Genomic DNA, 17,511 nt, shown 5'->3' with positions numbered 1-17,511 from the left:
ATTTAAGTAAGTCAAAGCACTTACTTAATATAGAGTTCTTGTATAGAACTCTGCCCACATTAACTGACCACATATTTTTTCATCTTCTTGGAGATGTTAAAAAAGAAACAAGTATAAAAATTAAATGACACCCAAAACCAAAAAATAAAAGAAAGGGACAAAGTGCTCAAACAGCTCTGAAAGTTTAAAAGACTGTTAAATTGCCAAAAGAATTAAGAACTGCTAACCATAGAATAAGAAAGAGAGAAATGTTATGGTCCTATTGAACACACTTAATTAGCATACAGATAATGCATTAGTATTTCCTCACTGTAATTTATATTGCCATAAACACCAAACAGTTCCAACTTTTTCAAGAGGAAAGATTATTCCTGAGTGCAAAAATATTTGATCTGAACATCACATCTATATAAAAAGGAAACTACTCAGCACTCCCCTTTATCCAGTTGTTGTTTTCTTCCCTCAGTGCTTCAGCTTCTTGAGGTACCCACTTCCCACAGTTAAGACAGCATTTTAAAAGCTTTAGGAAGAGTCAATAACAGAAAAGTAAAAACATAACATAGTACTACTTTTGTCAGCCTGGTGTTTTTCTTTTATTAAACAGGTGAAAAATGCAGCGGCCAATGTACTCAGGGAAACATGGTTAATTTATAAAAACACAAAGCTGGTTAAAAAAATAGACCATGCAAAAGTAAGGAAACATCAACGCAAATTCTTGCAAGCTATTCATCAGTAAGTATTATTTTGCTTTCTTTTTCCTCCCAAGGTGTTTTCTCTGTTAGTTTCCTCCTCTCTCAGTCACTCTTAGTCCCATCCTACCCCCTTCCTCCTCTTCCCCCACCATTCCCTTCCATTCAAGATTGTTGTGGAGGTTGATTATCTTTCAGAGTAAGACAAAGATAACCATTTACTGTATTATTTATTTACAATAAAATGAAAGGGTACACTGGCAGTTTATGTCCATATAAACTGGTCAATGTTTTTTAGAAGTTTCCCATACTTCTTGAATTATCTAAGACTTTTTTTGTTCTATGCCACTGAGACTATCCTTTGTTTTTATGCATTTTCTTCCAGGTAGAAAGATGTGAGCTACAATAGACAGAAGAAAATTCTAAAAAAAACAACGCGTAGTCTTTGTAGTAAATATTTTAATATTATAAAGTCACAACAATGTGATAGAAGAGAGTATATATGTAGTGTTTAATGAAAAGAATATTCATCAAGTGTAATTTCATGGCCCACCAGCATTTAGCCTCTCTCTGCTGTATATTCTCAGTGCATAAGATCAAATGTTTGTATGTCAGCTATGACCCTGGTCATCTGTTTTAGAAAATGGGAGTGTATGCCAGTAGTTGAGACAATTGAGCACCTCTGGCATTATTCAAATCAGTTCTTCCCCTCTACGTGAGAGTCTGAAAACAAACCTGAGGCCTAAAACTGGTAGAAGGTTTAAGCTGTGCCATGGTTTTGCAAAACTACAAGTATTTCTCTAAAGTTTGCAGTATGTATTTGTCATAAAGCACATCCAAATGAGCAGAATTGCACAATGGTTACTATTCCTGAACTACATGAGAGGGAAAAAAACCTCAGAGTTTTGTCCTCAGGAACCAGAATTCTTTTGAGGAATGGTCAGGGTCTGTTTGTTCTGTTTGTTATCCCCATTCAGCTGAGGCAGCCATTTGTACAGCCTATGAAGATAGTTCCAGTGAGTTACAAGGAAGAAGTAGACAAATTAAGTTTAGTTTCAAACTGATGGTTTCATAACTTTTGAGTGTAGGTCGGTGCCTGAGACAACCAGTGAAGTGATGTGAGGGGAGCATCTATGATGAAAAGAACATCTATGTAACATCTTACAGGAAAGACAGGAAAGAAAGGCCAGGTTTACTCATTTCCTATTAATAAATTTAGACTAACAATCATTCTTTCTTTCATAGCAATGTTTTAAAGGAGTAGGTAACTAAGCTTAAGCTATGAAATACTCTGTAAACCTTGATTACTGTATTACATTTAGCAAACAAACTGAGTCATTGTGGAGATACTTTGAGGAATAAAAAGACAACAGAAGTTGACGCATTTTTATGTGAATATAAAAAGTATATTTTTATGTAGCAGTTTGGCCACCCTGCTTAGCTTAAAGGATTGGGAGGTGGAGGGGAGTGGCAGGGGTTCTGGGGAGAGGACAGCGTGTCATGTGTATCCTGCTGGACTTGAATCCTTGATTGAAAAGGTTGTTTCTTAACATTTTAACTTTACTATTTATTGTGTGTGTGTGTGTGTTTGTGTGTCTGTGTGTCTGTGTGTGTATGAGCACACATGTTCAGAAAAGAATCTAAAAAGCACAGCAGGCTCGATCTCCAGCTTTTTTATCAGTCAAGCTCAGAAGAACTTTTCAGGATATAAAGTGTGTTCTGCATCTCCTTTAAAAATTGATAAATCAGGTGGAGGGAAGAAGGTGGCATCATAATTTTTTCCTAGGTGTTACAGCTAGATTGCACAGCTATCTTAATAATTTCTCTCTGTCTTTTACCACTTTGAACTACAGCCCCAAAACTTTTGTATTCAGGAAAAAAACCCCAAAAGATAATTTTTTCAATATGCTGAAGAATGCACTATAAATGAAAAGATTGCAATAGGAGTTTGCTTTCTTCCTGTGGCTGATTAGATGGATGCGAATTAATTTTCCATCCATTTGCATCTTTGTACTTTTTCTCAAGTGACTTACAGCTTTCCATCTTTCTAGAGTCTTAAGTTTTGTTGAAGTCCCCCTCCTTCACCTTCAACCATTCCACTGGAGACAATAATAAAGAGAGTGGGCTCTCTCAGGGCTAATTTCATAGAAAAAACCAGACCAGGTCATGATAACAGTCATGGTCACAGCTCTGAAATGTGTTCAGCTGGTCTGAGTGTTCTGCTTCTCATGCACATTAGATAAGATGAAGGTGAAATCATAAAAAAGTATATTATGTATTGTATGAATAAGAAAATCTACAGATGATAGTTAATGGGAAGGCTTGAAGATATTGCAGATTCCTACATCATTAATGTGAGTTAGATGACTCCTCAGGCAGCTACTGATCAAAAGTAGCAACTCCCTAGGACTTTCCACCTGCTGAATCAAGCCCACTGTGCTCATTTGGTTGTTTTAGTATATTTTACACTTTGTTTTCTTTTGTTTTGTCTTTTTTTCAACAAATGAAAATAGAGCTCGGAAGTAAGTTGTATAAGCTGTTCCTTTCTAAACTTGCAGAATTTACCACTGTCTGCATGCAAAAAATAGAGTTTTTATTTGTGAATTTCAGTGGTCTGATTGCTGCCATGGAAATGCGATCCAGAATCATGATCTTTTTCTGTGATAAGTGAAGTTCATAAAATCAAAATTTTATCTTGATGAATTATACTGAGAAAGCGTGTTGGTTTTCTTTAAATCCGGCTGCTGCAGCTAAAGACTTGCCATATCTATACGTTCTTACAGCCTCTGGTAGATGTTGGGTTGGTTACTGTAAAGAATTATCATGTTGGTGTCAACTGGTACTACAATAATGAACTTCCTGGAATTTTAAAATTAAAATACTGATTGTCAAACAGATGAGTCAATGAATCTTAAGAAAAGCAGAAAACACATATTATGCACATTATTTGAAAGAATGGTCACCAAAATGCTGGGGTTTTCATTCTCCAGTGAAATAATTTCCTTTGAATAATTGTTCTGACATTTTGATAATACAGTTCTGTACCTTGGAGACTCCTTTTTTGCTTTAGAAAAACTCCACCTTGTAGCCTCTGAAAACACAACTCCTACCGTCTGCATTTATGTTGTTCTCTGAAAGAAGCTTCCAGGGGAAGAAGAGCATATGGCATTCCAGTAACAATCTCCTGGAATGCCAGTTTTATGTGATCAGTTCATTTCTACCTTAACGGAGTTATTTCCCTTTATATTTTAAAGATATTTTTAAATTATATTTCACTCTCCACAATTTACTTTCTCATACCGGTTAGCCTAGATATGAAAGGAAATGCTTGTCAACTAAAGAGATAAATAAACTTTCTGGTTTTGGAATACCTTCAGGAGGGTTTTCTTTAGACTACCTTTCTAATACCATCACTGAGAAATGGACAGAGAATGCATTAGCAACCCACCTGTCATAAAAGGCTGCCAAACTCACTTCCATTTGACAGCTAACCAAATTCTTGTTTTGGTTGGCCCTTGGCACACTGGTAGACTGAAGTGGTATCTTATCACAAATTATTTATAAATTGATACCTTTGTTTTGCAAAACCCTATTTCCTGCTTTAGAACAGCCAGAAAAGTCATTGAGAAGCCAGGTATGGATCTATTATGAGATGTTGAACAAATGAATCATACTTAAGGGAGAAATTGCCTATTTGTGAAAATCAAATCTACAAACAGCTCCACTGGTAGTCAATCTGGAAAACATGGGGTTTGTATCAGAGAATGTATAAGAAGGGTCATGTGTCTTGCAAAAAATGTACATAACCAACAATAATGCAGATAAGTACACATAAAAGAAAAAATGTACCCTTGCTGCTTCTTTCATAGTTTTTCAATGCTATAGTTTAAATAGTAAATTTAAAATGCAATCATATTTAAATTCACAAATTATCCAAAAAAACCAAATGTATTGGCAAGCATGTTGGTTATTTAGCTGCTGGTCTGATGGAAGTTCTGTTTAAAGTAAGGAGAAACTCACTTATCACTGTTTGTTCATCAGGTTCCAACACCTGCTAACCCAATCCATTTCCGACAGAACAGGGCTAATACCTGTATCTAGTCATGTAGGCATGGGAAGATTCTTGATTGCTACAACAATAATGACAAAAAATGTTGTTCTATGTTTCTTCCTATATCTACTTGTCACGATACTGAGGCTTTGAGGAATGTTTTGGCTTTCTTTCATGTAGTCTGGATAAATTGTTATCTTCTTTATTGAATTCAACTTTGACCGTGGCAAATGGTATTCTCAAGGACATCACATTTCCTTGCTGTTTCCTTTTTTGCGGTGTTGAAGAAGCATGCTTCTCATTGTAGCAGGCACATGAAAGATTCTGACTCTACACAAAGTAGTCAAGGCATTGTCCATGCAGTTATTTGCTCTTGTAAATTTTGTGCATGCTCTCTAGAAATCCTAGTATGACCTCATACAAAAAAAAAATCTGACTAAAAATTCCACTTTTTAGATTAAGAAGTGTAAAAATGGAACAAAGGAAACTGAATGATCAAGCCAACACTTTGGTGGACCTGGCAAAGGTTAGTAGGCAGATACTGTTGTTTCAGCATTCATCCTTTCAAAAGGAACAGTTTTTTAGTGAAAATGTTATGCATTATATGTGCAAATATTGTTAACAAGGTGTTATATGTAGCAAATGAAAATATGTGTATGTTTTGTGGTAGCACCTATATCTTGAAGAAGTATCCTGATGAAAGTTTGAACATGCCATATTTATTTATTATTTTGTACATTTGAAAAAGACTTCACAATTGAGAGGCTGATCCTGAGAGCTCCTGAGCTGACTGCAGAGGTCATGGTAAATGCTGAACTGTGAGTGGGCCGTAGTGGTGTAGTGCTGTGAAGTAAGAAGATTTTGGCATGTTGTGATAGTGACTGTGCCATGACAGACCATAGTAAATAGCCTCTAGATAGGAGTTATAGGTTCCGGATTCCTGTTCCTGTTGTCTTTTGCAGCAGTAACTTTGGACAAGTAAATTTAGATCTGCATTTATTTAAGTTTTTATAATGAATAATAGCTGCCTACTTTGCCAATATATCATAAGGCTTTTTAAATCTTTTTTTAAACCATTTGCGTTGAGGTAAAAGAGGCTATTCAGTTGTAAGCTGCTTGTTTGTTTTTGCGAGAATTTTTCATAAATATGTAATAACTAGAAAGCTAGAGGTCTGAGCTGATAGCATTTTGGACTTCCATTAGAACTTAATATTTAATAGTTACTGTGAGTTAATTTGAGGCTACATTAGAAGCATTGATGGACTCTTCTTAAGGGTTTCTTGTACACCTCTTCATTTACCTCAAAATCCTCCTTGATTTCAAGTGCATCAAAGCAAAGATTAAACTCTTCAGTGTTCATTCCCCTCTTGCTTTACAGAACCACATGACAACTTCAGGTGAAAATACAGTTGAGTCTAATGCTTCTGACAACTAATAAGGACTTTTAATGTACTATTTTGTGTAGACTACTTCACTTTCAAGGGTTATGCTAGCATCCTGAAACAGGAGGCAGAGCAATAGGTTATAGCACACCTGATACTGAAGTGGTTTGGTTACGCTTCAGGCAGTCATTCAATTAATTTTCCTTTCCTTTGGATGGTTCATAAATTTCAACTGATTTTTTCTACTGAATTACATCCAGTTTTGGCTCTAGTTTAAATAATCTGAACCCTCAATCTCTCTATAAGAGGCAGACATTCAGCCATTATGATTTAACCAAGTCTCTTTGAAACAACACATTTCAGATTACATTTTTACTGATCATTGTGCATTTTAAAGTACACTCTATATATTTGCTGTATTCAGCAGTGTTTTGTAGAGGCCAGATACATTGGAGAGTGCAAAAGTAAAAAAGCATAGAATTGAGTTTTTACTTCTTGAACTACTTTTCAAAAACAATCTGCTCAACTCCTCTTACTGCCAATTCAAGAAAATCTGCCAAGTTTAAGGATCAAGCCAGTGAACACTTGTGCTCTGTAGAGCTTATTAGAAGAATGAAGGTATTTAAAACCAGAATCAAGAACAATTAAGGATGGAATACATCAGTGGAGCCTTCAGTCCCCTGGTGGCTTTCACTGACTGTTCAAAAAGCTTAGCCTGGTACACTCCCAAACATCTGAATTTCCAAAAGGGGTCTGGTCTTTAATTGATTTCAACGTCGATGTCTAAGGTGCTACTAAAAGCCATTATGTTTCTGCTCAAGAAATCTAGTAGAAAGTTTAGTCTACTGTAATTTAATCTACAGGGAAAATTATTCCACAAAACTAGGTATTGTTATAATACTCATCTCCCGTTTTACAAACCCTTGTACAGTTGTGCTACTTGTTACAATACTTGTAAGGTCTCTCTAAACCTTTGCTTACATCCTTCTACTTTCAGACTCAAAACATCATGTATGACATGATTTCTGACTTAAATGAAAGAAGTGAAGATTTTGAGAAGAGAATTGTTACTCTGGAAACTAAACTGGAAACTTTAATTGGTAGCATTCAAGCTCTTCCTGGACTGATTAGCCAGACAATCAGCCAGCAACAGAGGGAATTCCTCGAGGCTCAGATACAAAATTACGATAAGCATGTTGCCTACAGTGCTGAACGATCACGATCTTTGTCAAGAAGAAGGAGATCATCCTCCACAGCACCACCAACTTCATCAGAGAGTAGCTAGAAGAGAATAAGTTAACCGCAAAATAAAGACTTTTTGCCATCATATGGTCAATATTTTAGCTTTTATTGTAAAGCCCTATGGTTCTAGCCAGCGTTATCTGGGTTCTGATGTCAGAATCCTGGAAACCTGAACACATTTTAGGCCAAAATGAGTGAAAACTCCTCTTTTTTTCCCCTCTCCTCCTCTCAGATGCACAGTGAATGCACCTAGTATTGCTATATTAGATTGTTCTTCCTGTAATTTCACTTTTTATTCATGCACTTCAAACAAGCTTTACTACTACAGTACATAATCTAATATAGTGAAAATGTTAATTTCTGCACATAGTTACTTGGTTACTTTGACCTAATTACCAAAAAAAAGATCACAATCAAAAGACCTAATTATGAACTTTTAAGAAACTAAATCTAAGCTTAATAATTATTTCTAAGTGTGAAAGCTAACTGTCTAAACTTTGCTTGCAGTGGAGGGGGAAAAAAACCAATATTAATCAACAGTGTGCTGTGTATGTATAGTCATTTTAAAAGGTCATGAACGGCTTCAATTTCTGAAGTGATTAATTAAAAATATAGTTCGTCCCAGAAAATAAGTCTGAGAGTAAGCTATGGGTTTTAAAAATATTGTTAGGGCTTTTATTTAACATGCATTGGTACACACACACAGATAATATATATATACATATGTATTTATGTATATAAAATTATTTATGCAATGCCCATAGCAATGATCTTTTAAACTGACTATTCGTAAAGCTACTGGCATGCAAAAAGCACAGGCAAAGTCCTGTTTTCTTATTCAGAGTCTCATAACAATGCCAGGTATGTTTGTCCAGATCAAAAGGGTCACTTTCACCCAGAAGCCTCCTAATAATGCTGTTTGGGTTTTGAAAGTGTTAGGTTGCTACTTTCTCCACTCCTATCTTTGTGTTTCTGGAGTGAATGACTGACACACAGACTTAGAGTACACAGGTTGTGTGGTGGCAGCACAGTGGTCTGTATATGTTATGTTTGGGCAATCCCCATGGTTCCTGCTATGCACTCAAGCTTAGCAAAACACTTCTAGCAATATTTCCAAAATCTCCTGTAAAAAGCCAGCTGTAGACTGGAGTTACAACAGAAGGGTATCTATAGTACTTTATTTTCATGCATAAAAATAAGGTATCCTACTTTATTAAAGAAAAAAAAAACAAAAAACAAACAAATCACAAAGCATAGTCACCAGTAGGCACTGGTGAAAAGGTTTTGACTAACATTTCTCCTGGTTTATGCTCCAGAATAGCAAAACTAGGTAAGCTTAAATGCTCAGTACATGCAACTTGTATTAATAATTCCTAGTTATAAACAGGAAATTATTTGACTTTATGAAACATTTTTAGTACTTGCTGTTTACAAAATGTGCCAGTCCAGTCCGCCTCTCCCCCAGTTTACAGCCAAGGGTGACGTCTATAGTTAAACTGGTAGACATGGCTGACTGTTTCTATGTCTGCCTGGAAGTAACCAGCTTGCTCATTGAAGGAAGTGAGGAAATGCACATTGCTCCATGAAACACTGTGACTTCTGGTCAGCAAGGACAGGCAGGAATGAGTAATTCAGGAAGTCAGAGCAGAGCCCTTCTGGGCAAGACAGAAGAGCTTTCCAGCAATCAGAATTCCCCAAACCAAACACATAATCTGAAAAACAGCAGACACTTTAGGCCTATTCAAATTAAAGGATCTTCCTTTTCTGGTGTTACGAATGTATAAATGATGAATGTATAAGTGACATCCAGAGGTATTGCATGCTTATTAAAAGGTCAATAATTTCTCTAACTTTTTAAGTCCTTGAGAAAGATGATGAGTTCAGTATTTTTCCCCCTAGAGCAGGACAGTTGCATGCCTTTGGCGTGCCTTATTTACAGACTGTGGTATTTTGTGACTGGAAATAACAAGCAGTATGCATAGTATTTGCAGTTCTGCTTTTGTTTTTATGGAGATCATTTTCAAAGGAAAAGATGGATATTATATAGTCCTACTACTTTTCTAGTGCAGTCCTTAATTAGATGAGATTGTGAGTGGTCATAAGGCCAGTAGTGATTAGTAATATTGGAATTTAATAGTCAAGATTTAGAAATCTTTTTTCTCCTTTTTTGCATTTAGTTTAGAATACTCTTCTTGACATTGAATGTGAAATACACTTTCTGTAGCTTGAATACATTCCTTTTTCTCCTGTCAGCTTGAAATAGCTCTTTCATTGTTTACATCTTTTTAATATATGTATAACACCCATTTTTTGCACAACTGGGTTTTTAAAGAACTGTAGGTCCACTTTGAAAATTTTTGTCAATCTGTCAATTTTAATTAAGATCCAGCTACAAGTATTGGGCTGGCTATTTCTGTTGTGAAAGAGCAGCTGTCAATCTTTGACCTCTCAATTTCTTTTACTCACTAGGACTCAGAAGCCTGAACCTAATATTGTTGCCACAGCTTTATGCAATGGTGAGATTCATCAGGATTATTTCCATCAGTAGCATTCTGTAACAACCTGCCAAATTATTTTGGATTCCTTTCTTTTCTTTTTAAAGTAAAAAACAAATGATGTCACCATGTTATACTCCAGTTCTACATCTTAATTTACCTTCAAGACCACTACAGATATTTTATCTGCATTTTCAGCACGTATGATTTTTTTCTTATAATATCTGATTTCAGCACTAAGGTGCTGCATGGGGATACACTACATGAAAGGACTGATATAAACTTTTATTCAGGAGAGCACAAAGCACTCTTGGTTTGATTTTCTTACTCTTGACACTAGACTCCTTTTAGTCTTCCCTTGTCTGACTTTTGTAGTATCACAAATTCCATTACTGAATGTTTAGTTCCAAAGCTTTAGCTCTATCATTGTCAACATATATAATCACCAAAAGGAAAACATATCATTATGACAGATCATGGAAACTGTATATTTAAATGTAGACTTTTCTTTTAAAGATTGTTTACAGATGACAGGGAGTCTTTCTCAAAGCATATGGCATATTTACCATATTACAATTGTAAAGCTTCATGCACCTCTTGCCTTAGTTTTACCAGTAGGAAAATTCTGCTTTTGGTTGCTATTAAACTCCTTTTCACTACATTCCAGACACTGATTCCATTTATAAGTTTCTTGGGAGTCTTGTTGCTAGTCTGCATTTTTAAAGACACCGAGCAGAGATACCTTGCTCGGAAGGACTGAAATGTAAGATCACAAATAGACTTGTTACCATGCTTAAAATTAAATGCATTGATTTAAATAGTACTTTTTACTTACATTTACATTTTTTGCCGAATCAGAATAATATGTTAATATGTTTTTTGCTTGCAAATGCTCTGCAATTTTTGATTCTGTAAATCATTATGTATTTTAAGCTTGCATATCTTTCCAGACAGACTTGTGCGACTCAGCTCTTCTTTACCTCCTGCTGCTCCATAAGGATGTATCTTTTATGGAAAGAGATTTGCCATCTAAAAGTTTGGCATCCAGCTTAGGAGCTCTAAATGCCTTCTGGAGGTTCATACCTTGTGAGCTATTTCAAAACTATGGCCCCCCAGACTGAGTTTGGAATCACTGTCATCATTAGAGCAAACATAAGTGATAAGTATACTGTTTTACAAATTGTAAGACTCTTTCCATGTCAGATCATATGTAAACATTCAGGCTGATATGCCACACATTAAGAGCATATCTAAGCATAAAAGAATAAAAGGTGTTCAATGTGTCTTAAATTCCGAATAAAATCTGTAACCCTTATCAATACTAAAAACTAAAATTGTTTGTAAACTCTTTTCCCCTAACAGTTATGAAAAGTTCTTACTAAGCTTTATTTACAGAAGGTTTTCTGATTAATCAGTGTGTTCTCTCCATCTGTCAAACTTTTTGTTCATATCCATTCTTTTTTTAAATCAAAGTCCTTACAGTCTTTTTTTCCTTTTATTAATAATTATTAAAGGGTGACAAAATAATTATAAAGGGGTTACAAGCAATGAAATAGAGGGGAAGGTGGGAAGGAGCTAACACTTATATATGTTATTTTCAGAATTCCATCTCTGCATTAGCACATCTAAATGCTCAGGTAGAAATGGACACAAATGTTAGCCAGCACTGCTGGCTACTCAGGTGCTGAAGCCTGCCCTAGCCTGGGAAGAGCACTGCCATATCTGTAAAGTTCTGAGGTGGAGCTTACATGCGCTCAAAGCCAGCCATTTATGTGTGTGGAAATTAATGTCCACAGAACCTTATATGTGCATAATAAAATTACCCTACAGCTGTCAATTAGGGCTTACAAATGTGGTCCTATATCTGTTGGCACAAATTCAGAAAAACTAAGCTATAATGTATATTAGCCTTTTTATTCTGAACCTTTTAAGGGGTATCTGTAAGATCTTATCTCTCTCCATGACTGAGAGAATAAAGAAAAAGAGATGCTTAGAAGATGCTTTGCAGTCTGGTGCGCATAGGATTAGCTCTGACTTTCCTGAGTACCTCACTGCACATCAGATTTGGTCCAGAAACTACAGGGTTTTAGTCACTCCAGAAAAAACAGGTTTCTCTCACAATAGAGGGAGTTAGCACAGCACTAAGCACATAAGTCCCATCTCTCAAGAGCAGCCTGGTGTGCAAGATGATAATAAAATATAGGAGAGGAGGACTGTGATAATTTATGCAACTCTGCTCGAGACTTAGGGCTTAGCACAGCATCAAGCCCAATGCAGACACTTGATTCCCTGCCAAGAATTGCTCGCAGCTGGACAGTACAGCACGTGGTTGGAGCAGGTGGCAGTGTGGTCTGGCCTAGGGTATGTAGACATCCTGAAATGGAGGCAGTTACCAGAATTAGCATCACCCCACTGCCATATACTAGACTTTGTAACAGTGATATAGCTGAAGATCTATTAGATAAATAAATTTCAGGCCTTTTTGTGAAGAAGATTCCCCTGCAGAGGACTGCAAAGCTTTTTTGCACATTGAAGGATATGCAACACAGTGTCAGTGAAAAGAAAAACATAACAATCTTGAACCTGTTGAAAACTTGCATGGCAAGTAACAAAATTAGATGGAGAACTGAAGCTTTGTGCTGACTTCCCTTTCATTCAGATTCACTTAAATCCATTAGTATCTTCAAATATTTAGGAGAACCTATACTGTTTTCAATTATACATGAAGTGAGCTACAAGCTTTTAGTTAGATTAAAAGGTTCTACTTTAAGACTATGCCTATTCTGACCTACTGTTCCCTTTCTAACTTGAATTTCAAAGTACCTTGAGTCTAAAGAGGACATGCATATTCTCCTATGTGGATTACAGCAAAGTAGGTCTCTGAACAAAAAAGCATTTTCAGTCCAGATGAATGACCAACCATTATATAGCAGCAGCAATAATAATGGAGTCAAAATGTTCAATTCAGAGCTTAGAAAAGGTTTAAGTGAAGCCTCACTCCAGGTATGAAGTTCATGGGGATCAATGAAATGTAAGAGACTCTAATTATATTTCCTGAAAGTGAATTGTAGGGACACACTGTATGTTTTTAATACCAGCTTATCACCTTATATGGAGAATTTTTCCAAATGTGAGTAATATGAAGACTGATCATCACAGAAATACAGAAATAAATACACAGAAATAAAGCAAGATTTTTTAAACAAAGAACTCCGAACTCTAATAGAAATGTGGAGATCTGAAAGAGATTGTGCTAGACTATTCTCTTAAAAGGCTCCTAGCCTTCATAGGTTAATATAAATTTCAAGACATGATGTTGCAAGTGGTTTCAAGCAAAAATTAAGCAAAAAATATGTCTCAGGAATAGTTTGGGACTTACAAAACATCACTGTGTTTGTGCTCAGTACCACAAATCTGCACAAAATGAAATGTGGCAGATCAGTTTTCCTGATGAAGTTAGAATGATAATCACATTAACAGGACATGCATGTAGGAGAACAAGAAATCTATCTTGGAACCACTCTTTAACCTGCAGTTTCAAATGGTATGGCACCCTAGGTAGTATAACAGTAACAATTAGAGCTCCAATATTATTTTTTTTTTCCTAACACTTAGCACAAATGTATGCACTTTGGGTAAGAGCCCTCTGAAGGGTGCATGCCACCCTCTCTGTTGTTGTAGCACACCCTCAGCCTTTGCTCTGTGCTCATTCCTCCTACAGCTGCTGAGCACTGAGAACTGTGGCTGCCTCTCAGCATCCTTGGTACAAAGCTGCCCAAACTGATCTGAAAGGAGGTGGCCCTGGGGCACCTGAGAGGCCACTGACCCAGTGCCTGTTACTGGAGAGAGCGGATAGCAGCACCCAGCCTGAAGGTGGCCTTGGCCCCTCAGTGGGGCAGCAGCATGTAACCTCTGCTCTTCCTCCCACACCACTGTATCGCTACATTCTTCTGTTTCTTAAATGGTCTACTACACTGAAAAATGCTTTTCTTATCACATCTGAAATATGATAAGATGTCACTCATTGTGACAGGCTGTGCTACCACTGTGAAGAAAGCACGGGGTCTGCTTCTCCACTGTGGGCGAGGACAACACTGTGCCACTCAGCAGGACTGTATGATAATGACCTGCTTTTAAGATAGAAACCAAAAACACTCCACCAGCTTCAGTTATCAGGATTCAAGAGGGATAAACATTAGAAAAGTGTTCTGGCTTGGTAATGAGATTTGGACTCTTGGCTTCTCGGTAGTTAAAATTAAATCTGCTTTAAAAGAAAAAAACAAAAAACAAAAAACAAACAAACAAACAAACAAACAAACAAACCAAAAAGAAAAAACAAAAAAAAGCCCAAAACCAGAGGGATAAACGGCAGAAGAAGAGATGTCGATTGTCGATTAGCCCTGTCTGTGTTGGCCAAAAGACTTGTAGATTGACTCCTAATCACTCAAGTTCAGAAAACAGTCCCAAGGCTGAAATGTGCTAGCAAACCACCTAGTTTCACTGGCTTTCTTTGAAACAGAGCTTTCAGACAGTATGGCTAGTAATGGTGGATCAAACACATCACAATTCTGGTGGTTTCAACTTGCTTGAAAGCACTTCTTGCTGCAGAGCTCAGTACCCTTGCACTGACTTGAGGCTGCTCAGCTGGCACTTCTGCCCAGCGAGTTCCACAGACCTGGCAGAAAACATCTCTGCCGTTTGAATTCACCTGGTCAGCTGTACTGCAACACCTTCCTCTGAGCTCAGGACATCACCCCCAGTCAGGTCTGCAGAGAAGAAGCCCTTTCATGATTTCCCAAACTACTTTGGAAAATAATGGAAGAACAGCTGGAGAAGTTTTATTCCTTTCAGACTTTTTAGTTGCAATCTATACACAGAGGAAGCTATTCAGTTATCGAAAGCACAGTGGTAGGAATTTAGGTCATATTTCTTTCAGTTATCAGGTGCATAAAAATGAACACAAAAATTGAACATAAGAAAGAGATTGCTTTTCCAGAGCTTATATATTCAGGGTTATATTTCCTGCCTTTCCACCCTTTTTTATCCAGCCTTTACAATGCATATAGTAATTCAGCTGTACTTATGTTCAATTTGAATCAATTACTGTAATATAGCAGTATGAATATATATGCATTTCCAGAATTGCAGACACCCTTTTCAGTTGCAGGCAAACAGAAGAGAGATGGGAAAAAAAAGCAGGTATGCTTTTCAAATAATTTTTGCAATGAATTTCAGAGAGGCAGAAATAGGACAGAGAGGGTTTGATCCTCAGCCTCTCTATTAGTGGGCTATGGATACATCTGGGTTGTCCCTTGCAGGCTGTGCCCACATCTGTCATAGAGAGGAAATAGGCCATATCTGCAGAAAATGCAAGAGTCTGGTGTCTGGTAGCAGCACGACGGCATCTCTTTGTTGCCCACATTTCACTCATGTGAACCTCTCCTTCCCCAGCTTTCTGCTCAAAGATCTGCAGCTGTAGTATACAATATTCGTAATGGACTACACAAAAAAAAAAAATTGGAGAAAATGTTTCTTATGTGTGTATGAAATGGCCAGAGACACGCTGGTGGTATTTGAATGCACAATTCAGGGTATGAAGTTCTACCCCCTGTGACTCATAGGATTTGCTCTGCAAGGAGCTACAGAGTAGCACACCTCCCACTACTCAAGTTCCACCGTTTTTGAACAGCTCTGGCTCAGTTCACCTGAGTGTATGAAAAATGCAAAAGGCTGAGCAACACAGCTAGGTACAAAGCAGCTGCACAAATAAGCCCAGCAAAGAGTGTGGTGATTTGATTTTGTGAGTGAAGAAGCATTTGCCTACAACTCTGTTTAATTCACTTAAAGAGAACCAGAAGCTTCCCTCCCTGTGTATTATCGTTCCAAATAACTTCCAAGATGACTGTCAGAAAATCTTAATAGAAATAAATTGTTTATGTTGTAAGCCCGGGCATTTCTGCTAGATAACTCTCATATGGAATGGAAGTCTCAGAGAACAGTGAAGTTATTTATCCAAAGTAATTTATAGGAAATACCACTCTTTTCCCTGAGATTTGATTTCTAACCCATCAGGGATGGATGTACATCATGCACACCTGTAAATAGACATTTCCTTTTCTTTTCAGGCAGATGAGAGGGGAGGAACATTTGAATTAACGCCAAAGCAGGGTAGCAATGACGTTTGTCAGAAAAAGATAATTTTCATTTCTGGAAGGTTTAGCTGCCTAATTTTCTGTGTCCTCAGAGGACTGAAATATAAAGACACTTAGAGCAAGCACCAGCAAGCAGATTTCTTCTCCTGCTCCTTTCCAGGTACATGCTATAATAGCTTCCCATTCATCAACTTCATTCTTTCAGTGACAGGATGCTCTCCTTGAGAAAGCAGGAAAACTGGGCTCAGATCCCTGTTGAAAGCAGGAAGTTTGTACTTTCCTACAGTGTCTTTTTTGTCTTATTGTCTGGGAAGAACCCTGGGCAGCTTGGTGCTTAGCTTCTTCCTCTGTGAGTCAGAGACAGTCTCAACTTCTGCAATCAGGCAACACTGTGCAAGTGTAACAATACCAAGAAAACGTGAAGCTGTTTCTTGTGGGGTTTGAAAGCAAACCAGATGGAGAGCAGGTCAATGATGCAAGTGCCAGACTGTTTGAGAACGAATTCCATTGTTAAATACCCCATGTGAAGTTAGTCCTGGGCTCATCTTGTCCCCAATCTGGTTTTGTGTGAAAGGAAGAGGTGTTAAAAAATAGCCTACAGCATTCCTAAAAGAGGAAAGAAAAAGATAATTACTTTAAAAGTTCTTCTATAACAGAAAGAATGAACAAAAAAAATTTTTCCAGAAATAATGGAATAATTCGACACTTGGGAAACTAATCCCATAAGGACCCAGAATTAAAGGTTGTCAGCTTCACCAGGTACCCCATCAAGTTCTGTTTGCTTTCTAATATTTAAGTGCAACTTACTTTTTTCCCTTAACATATTTTTTCTTTACTTAATGTAAGGTGTTTATTCATTATTAGGTCTTTTCCTTCACTTCAGTAACCAAAGAGTACTTCTCCAGATTTTGTTTGAGGTGTACAAAATCACATTTGTTTACACAAATATGTTCATCTTTGCAGTTACCTTGGTCACTCTGCTTCAAACTCTGTGACATCCATCAGAGAATTAAACAGAAGGCAGCATATTAAAGCAACAGGCTCTTGAAATCCATGGATACAATACACTCTTCTCTGTTTTCTTTATTATTTTATGTCTTTATTATTAGTATTGAATATCTGTAATCACAATAAGGCAAGATAAGTTTACTCTGGTTAGAAAAAATTGGGGTTGTCTTGTGTTTAGGGTGTCACTGAACACAGTGAGAGAATTCCTACTCTCTCTCAAATGCACTTCAGTCTATACAAGTTTAAAAGCATGGAGGAAACTCATCCATCAAGTGATGGAGTCTATCATGAATCTATCATGGAATTTCAAGGTTTCAATTTAGACTGGCCCCCTAAGTTCATAGCCACTTGCTGCCCTACCAGTATTTCTACCAGAAATCTTTTGGCTGCTCTCTGCTAAGCATGAGGAATCTGCATATCACATTTCAAAAAGACATAACCTTTCAGATACATTGCCTGCAAATCCTTGACACAACCTTGGCAGTCAGGGTC

At 37.1% G+C, this 17,511-nt stretch overlaps 1 protein-coding gene across 1 annotated transcript in view; it reads left to right on the top strand.

Moving 5' to 3' along the window:
* KCNN2 (potassium calcium-activated channel subfamily N member 2) overlaps positions 1-11,187 on the top strand; it is a 70,459-nt gene extending 59,272 nt beyond the window's left edge. The window contains exons 5-7 of the mRNA XM_031060564.1: positions 605-732; positions 5,197-5,266; positions 7,120-11,187. Of these exons, the coding sequence (XP_030916424.1) occupies positions 605-732; positions 5,197-5,266; positions 7,120-7,407 (486 nt within the window). The 3' untranslated portion in view covers positions 7,408-11,187. The remainder of the gene's footprint in view (positions 1-604; positions 733-5,196; positions 5,267-7,119) is intronic.
* Positions 11,188-17,511: the final 6,324 nt, after the last annotated feature.

This window comes from Geospiza fortis, unplaced genomic scaffold (genome assembly GCF_000277835.1).
Source record: "Geospiza fortis unplaced genomic scaffold, GeoFor_1.0 scaffold203, whole genome shotgun sequence".
Lineage (NCBI taxonomy): Eukaryota > Metazoa > Chordata > Aves > Passeriformes > Thraupidae > Geospiza > Geospiza fortis.
The sequence above is the reverse complement of the archived record's forward strand: the minus strand, read 5'-3'. Positions and strand labels throughout refer to the sequence as shown.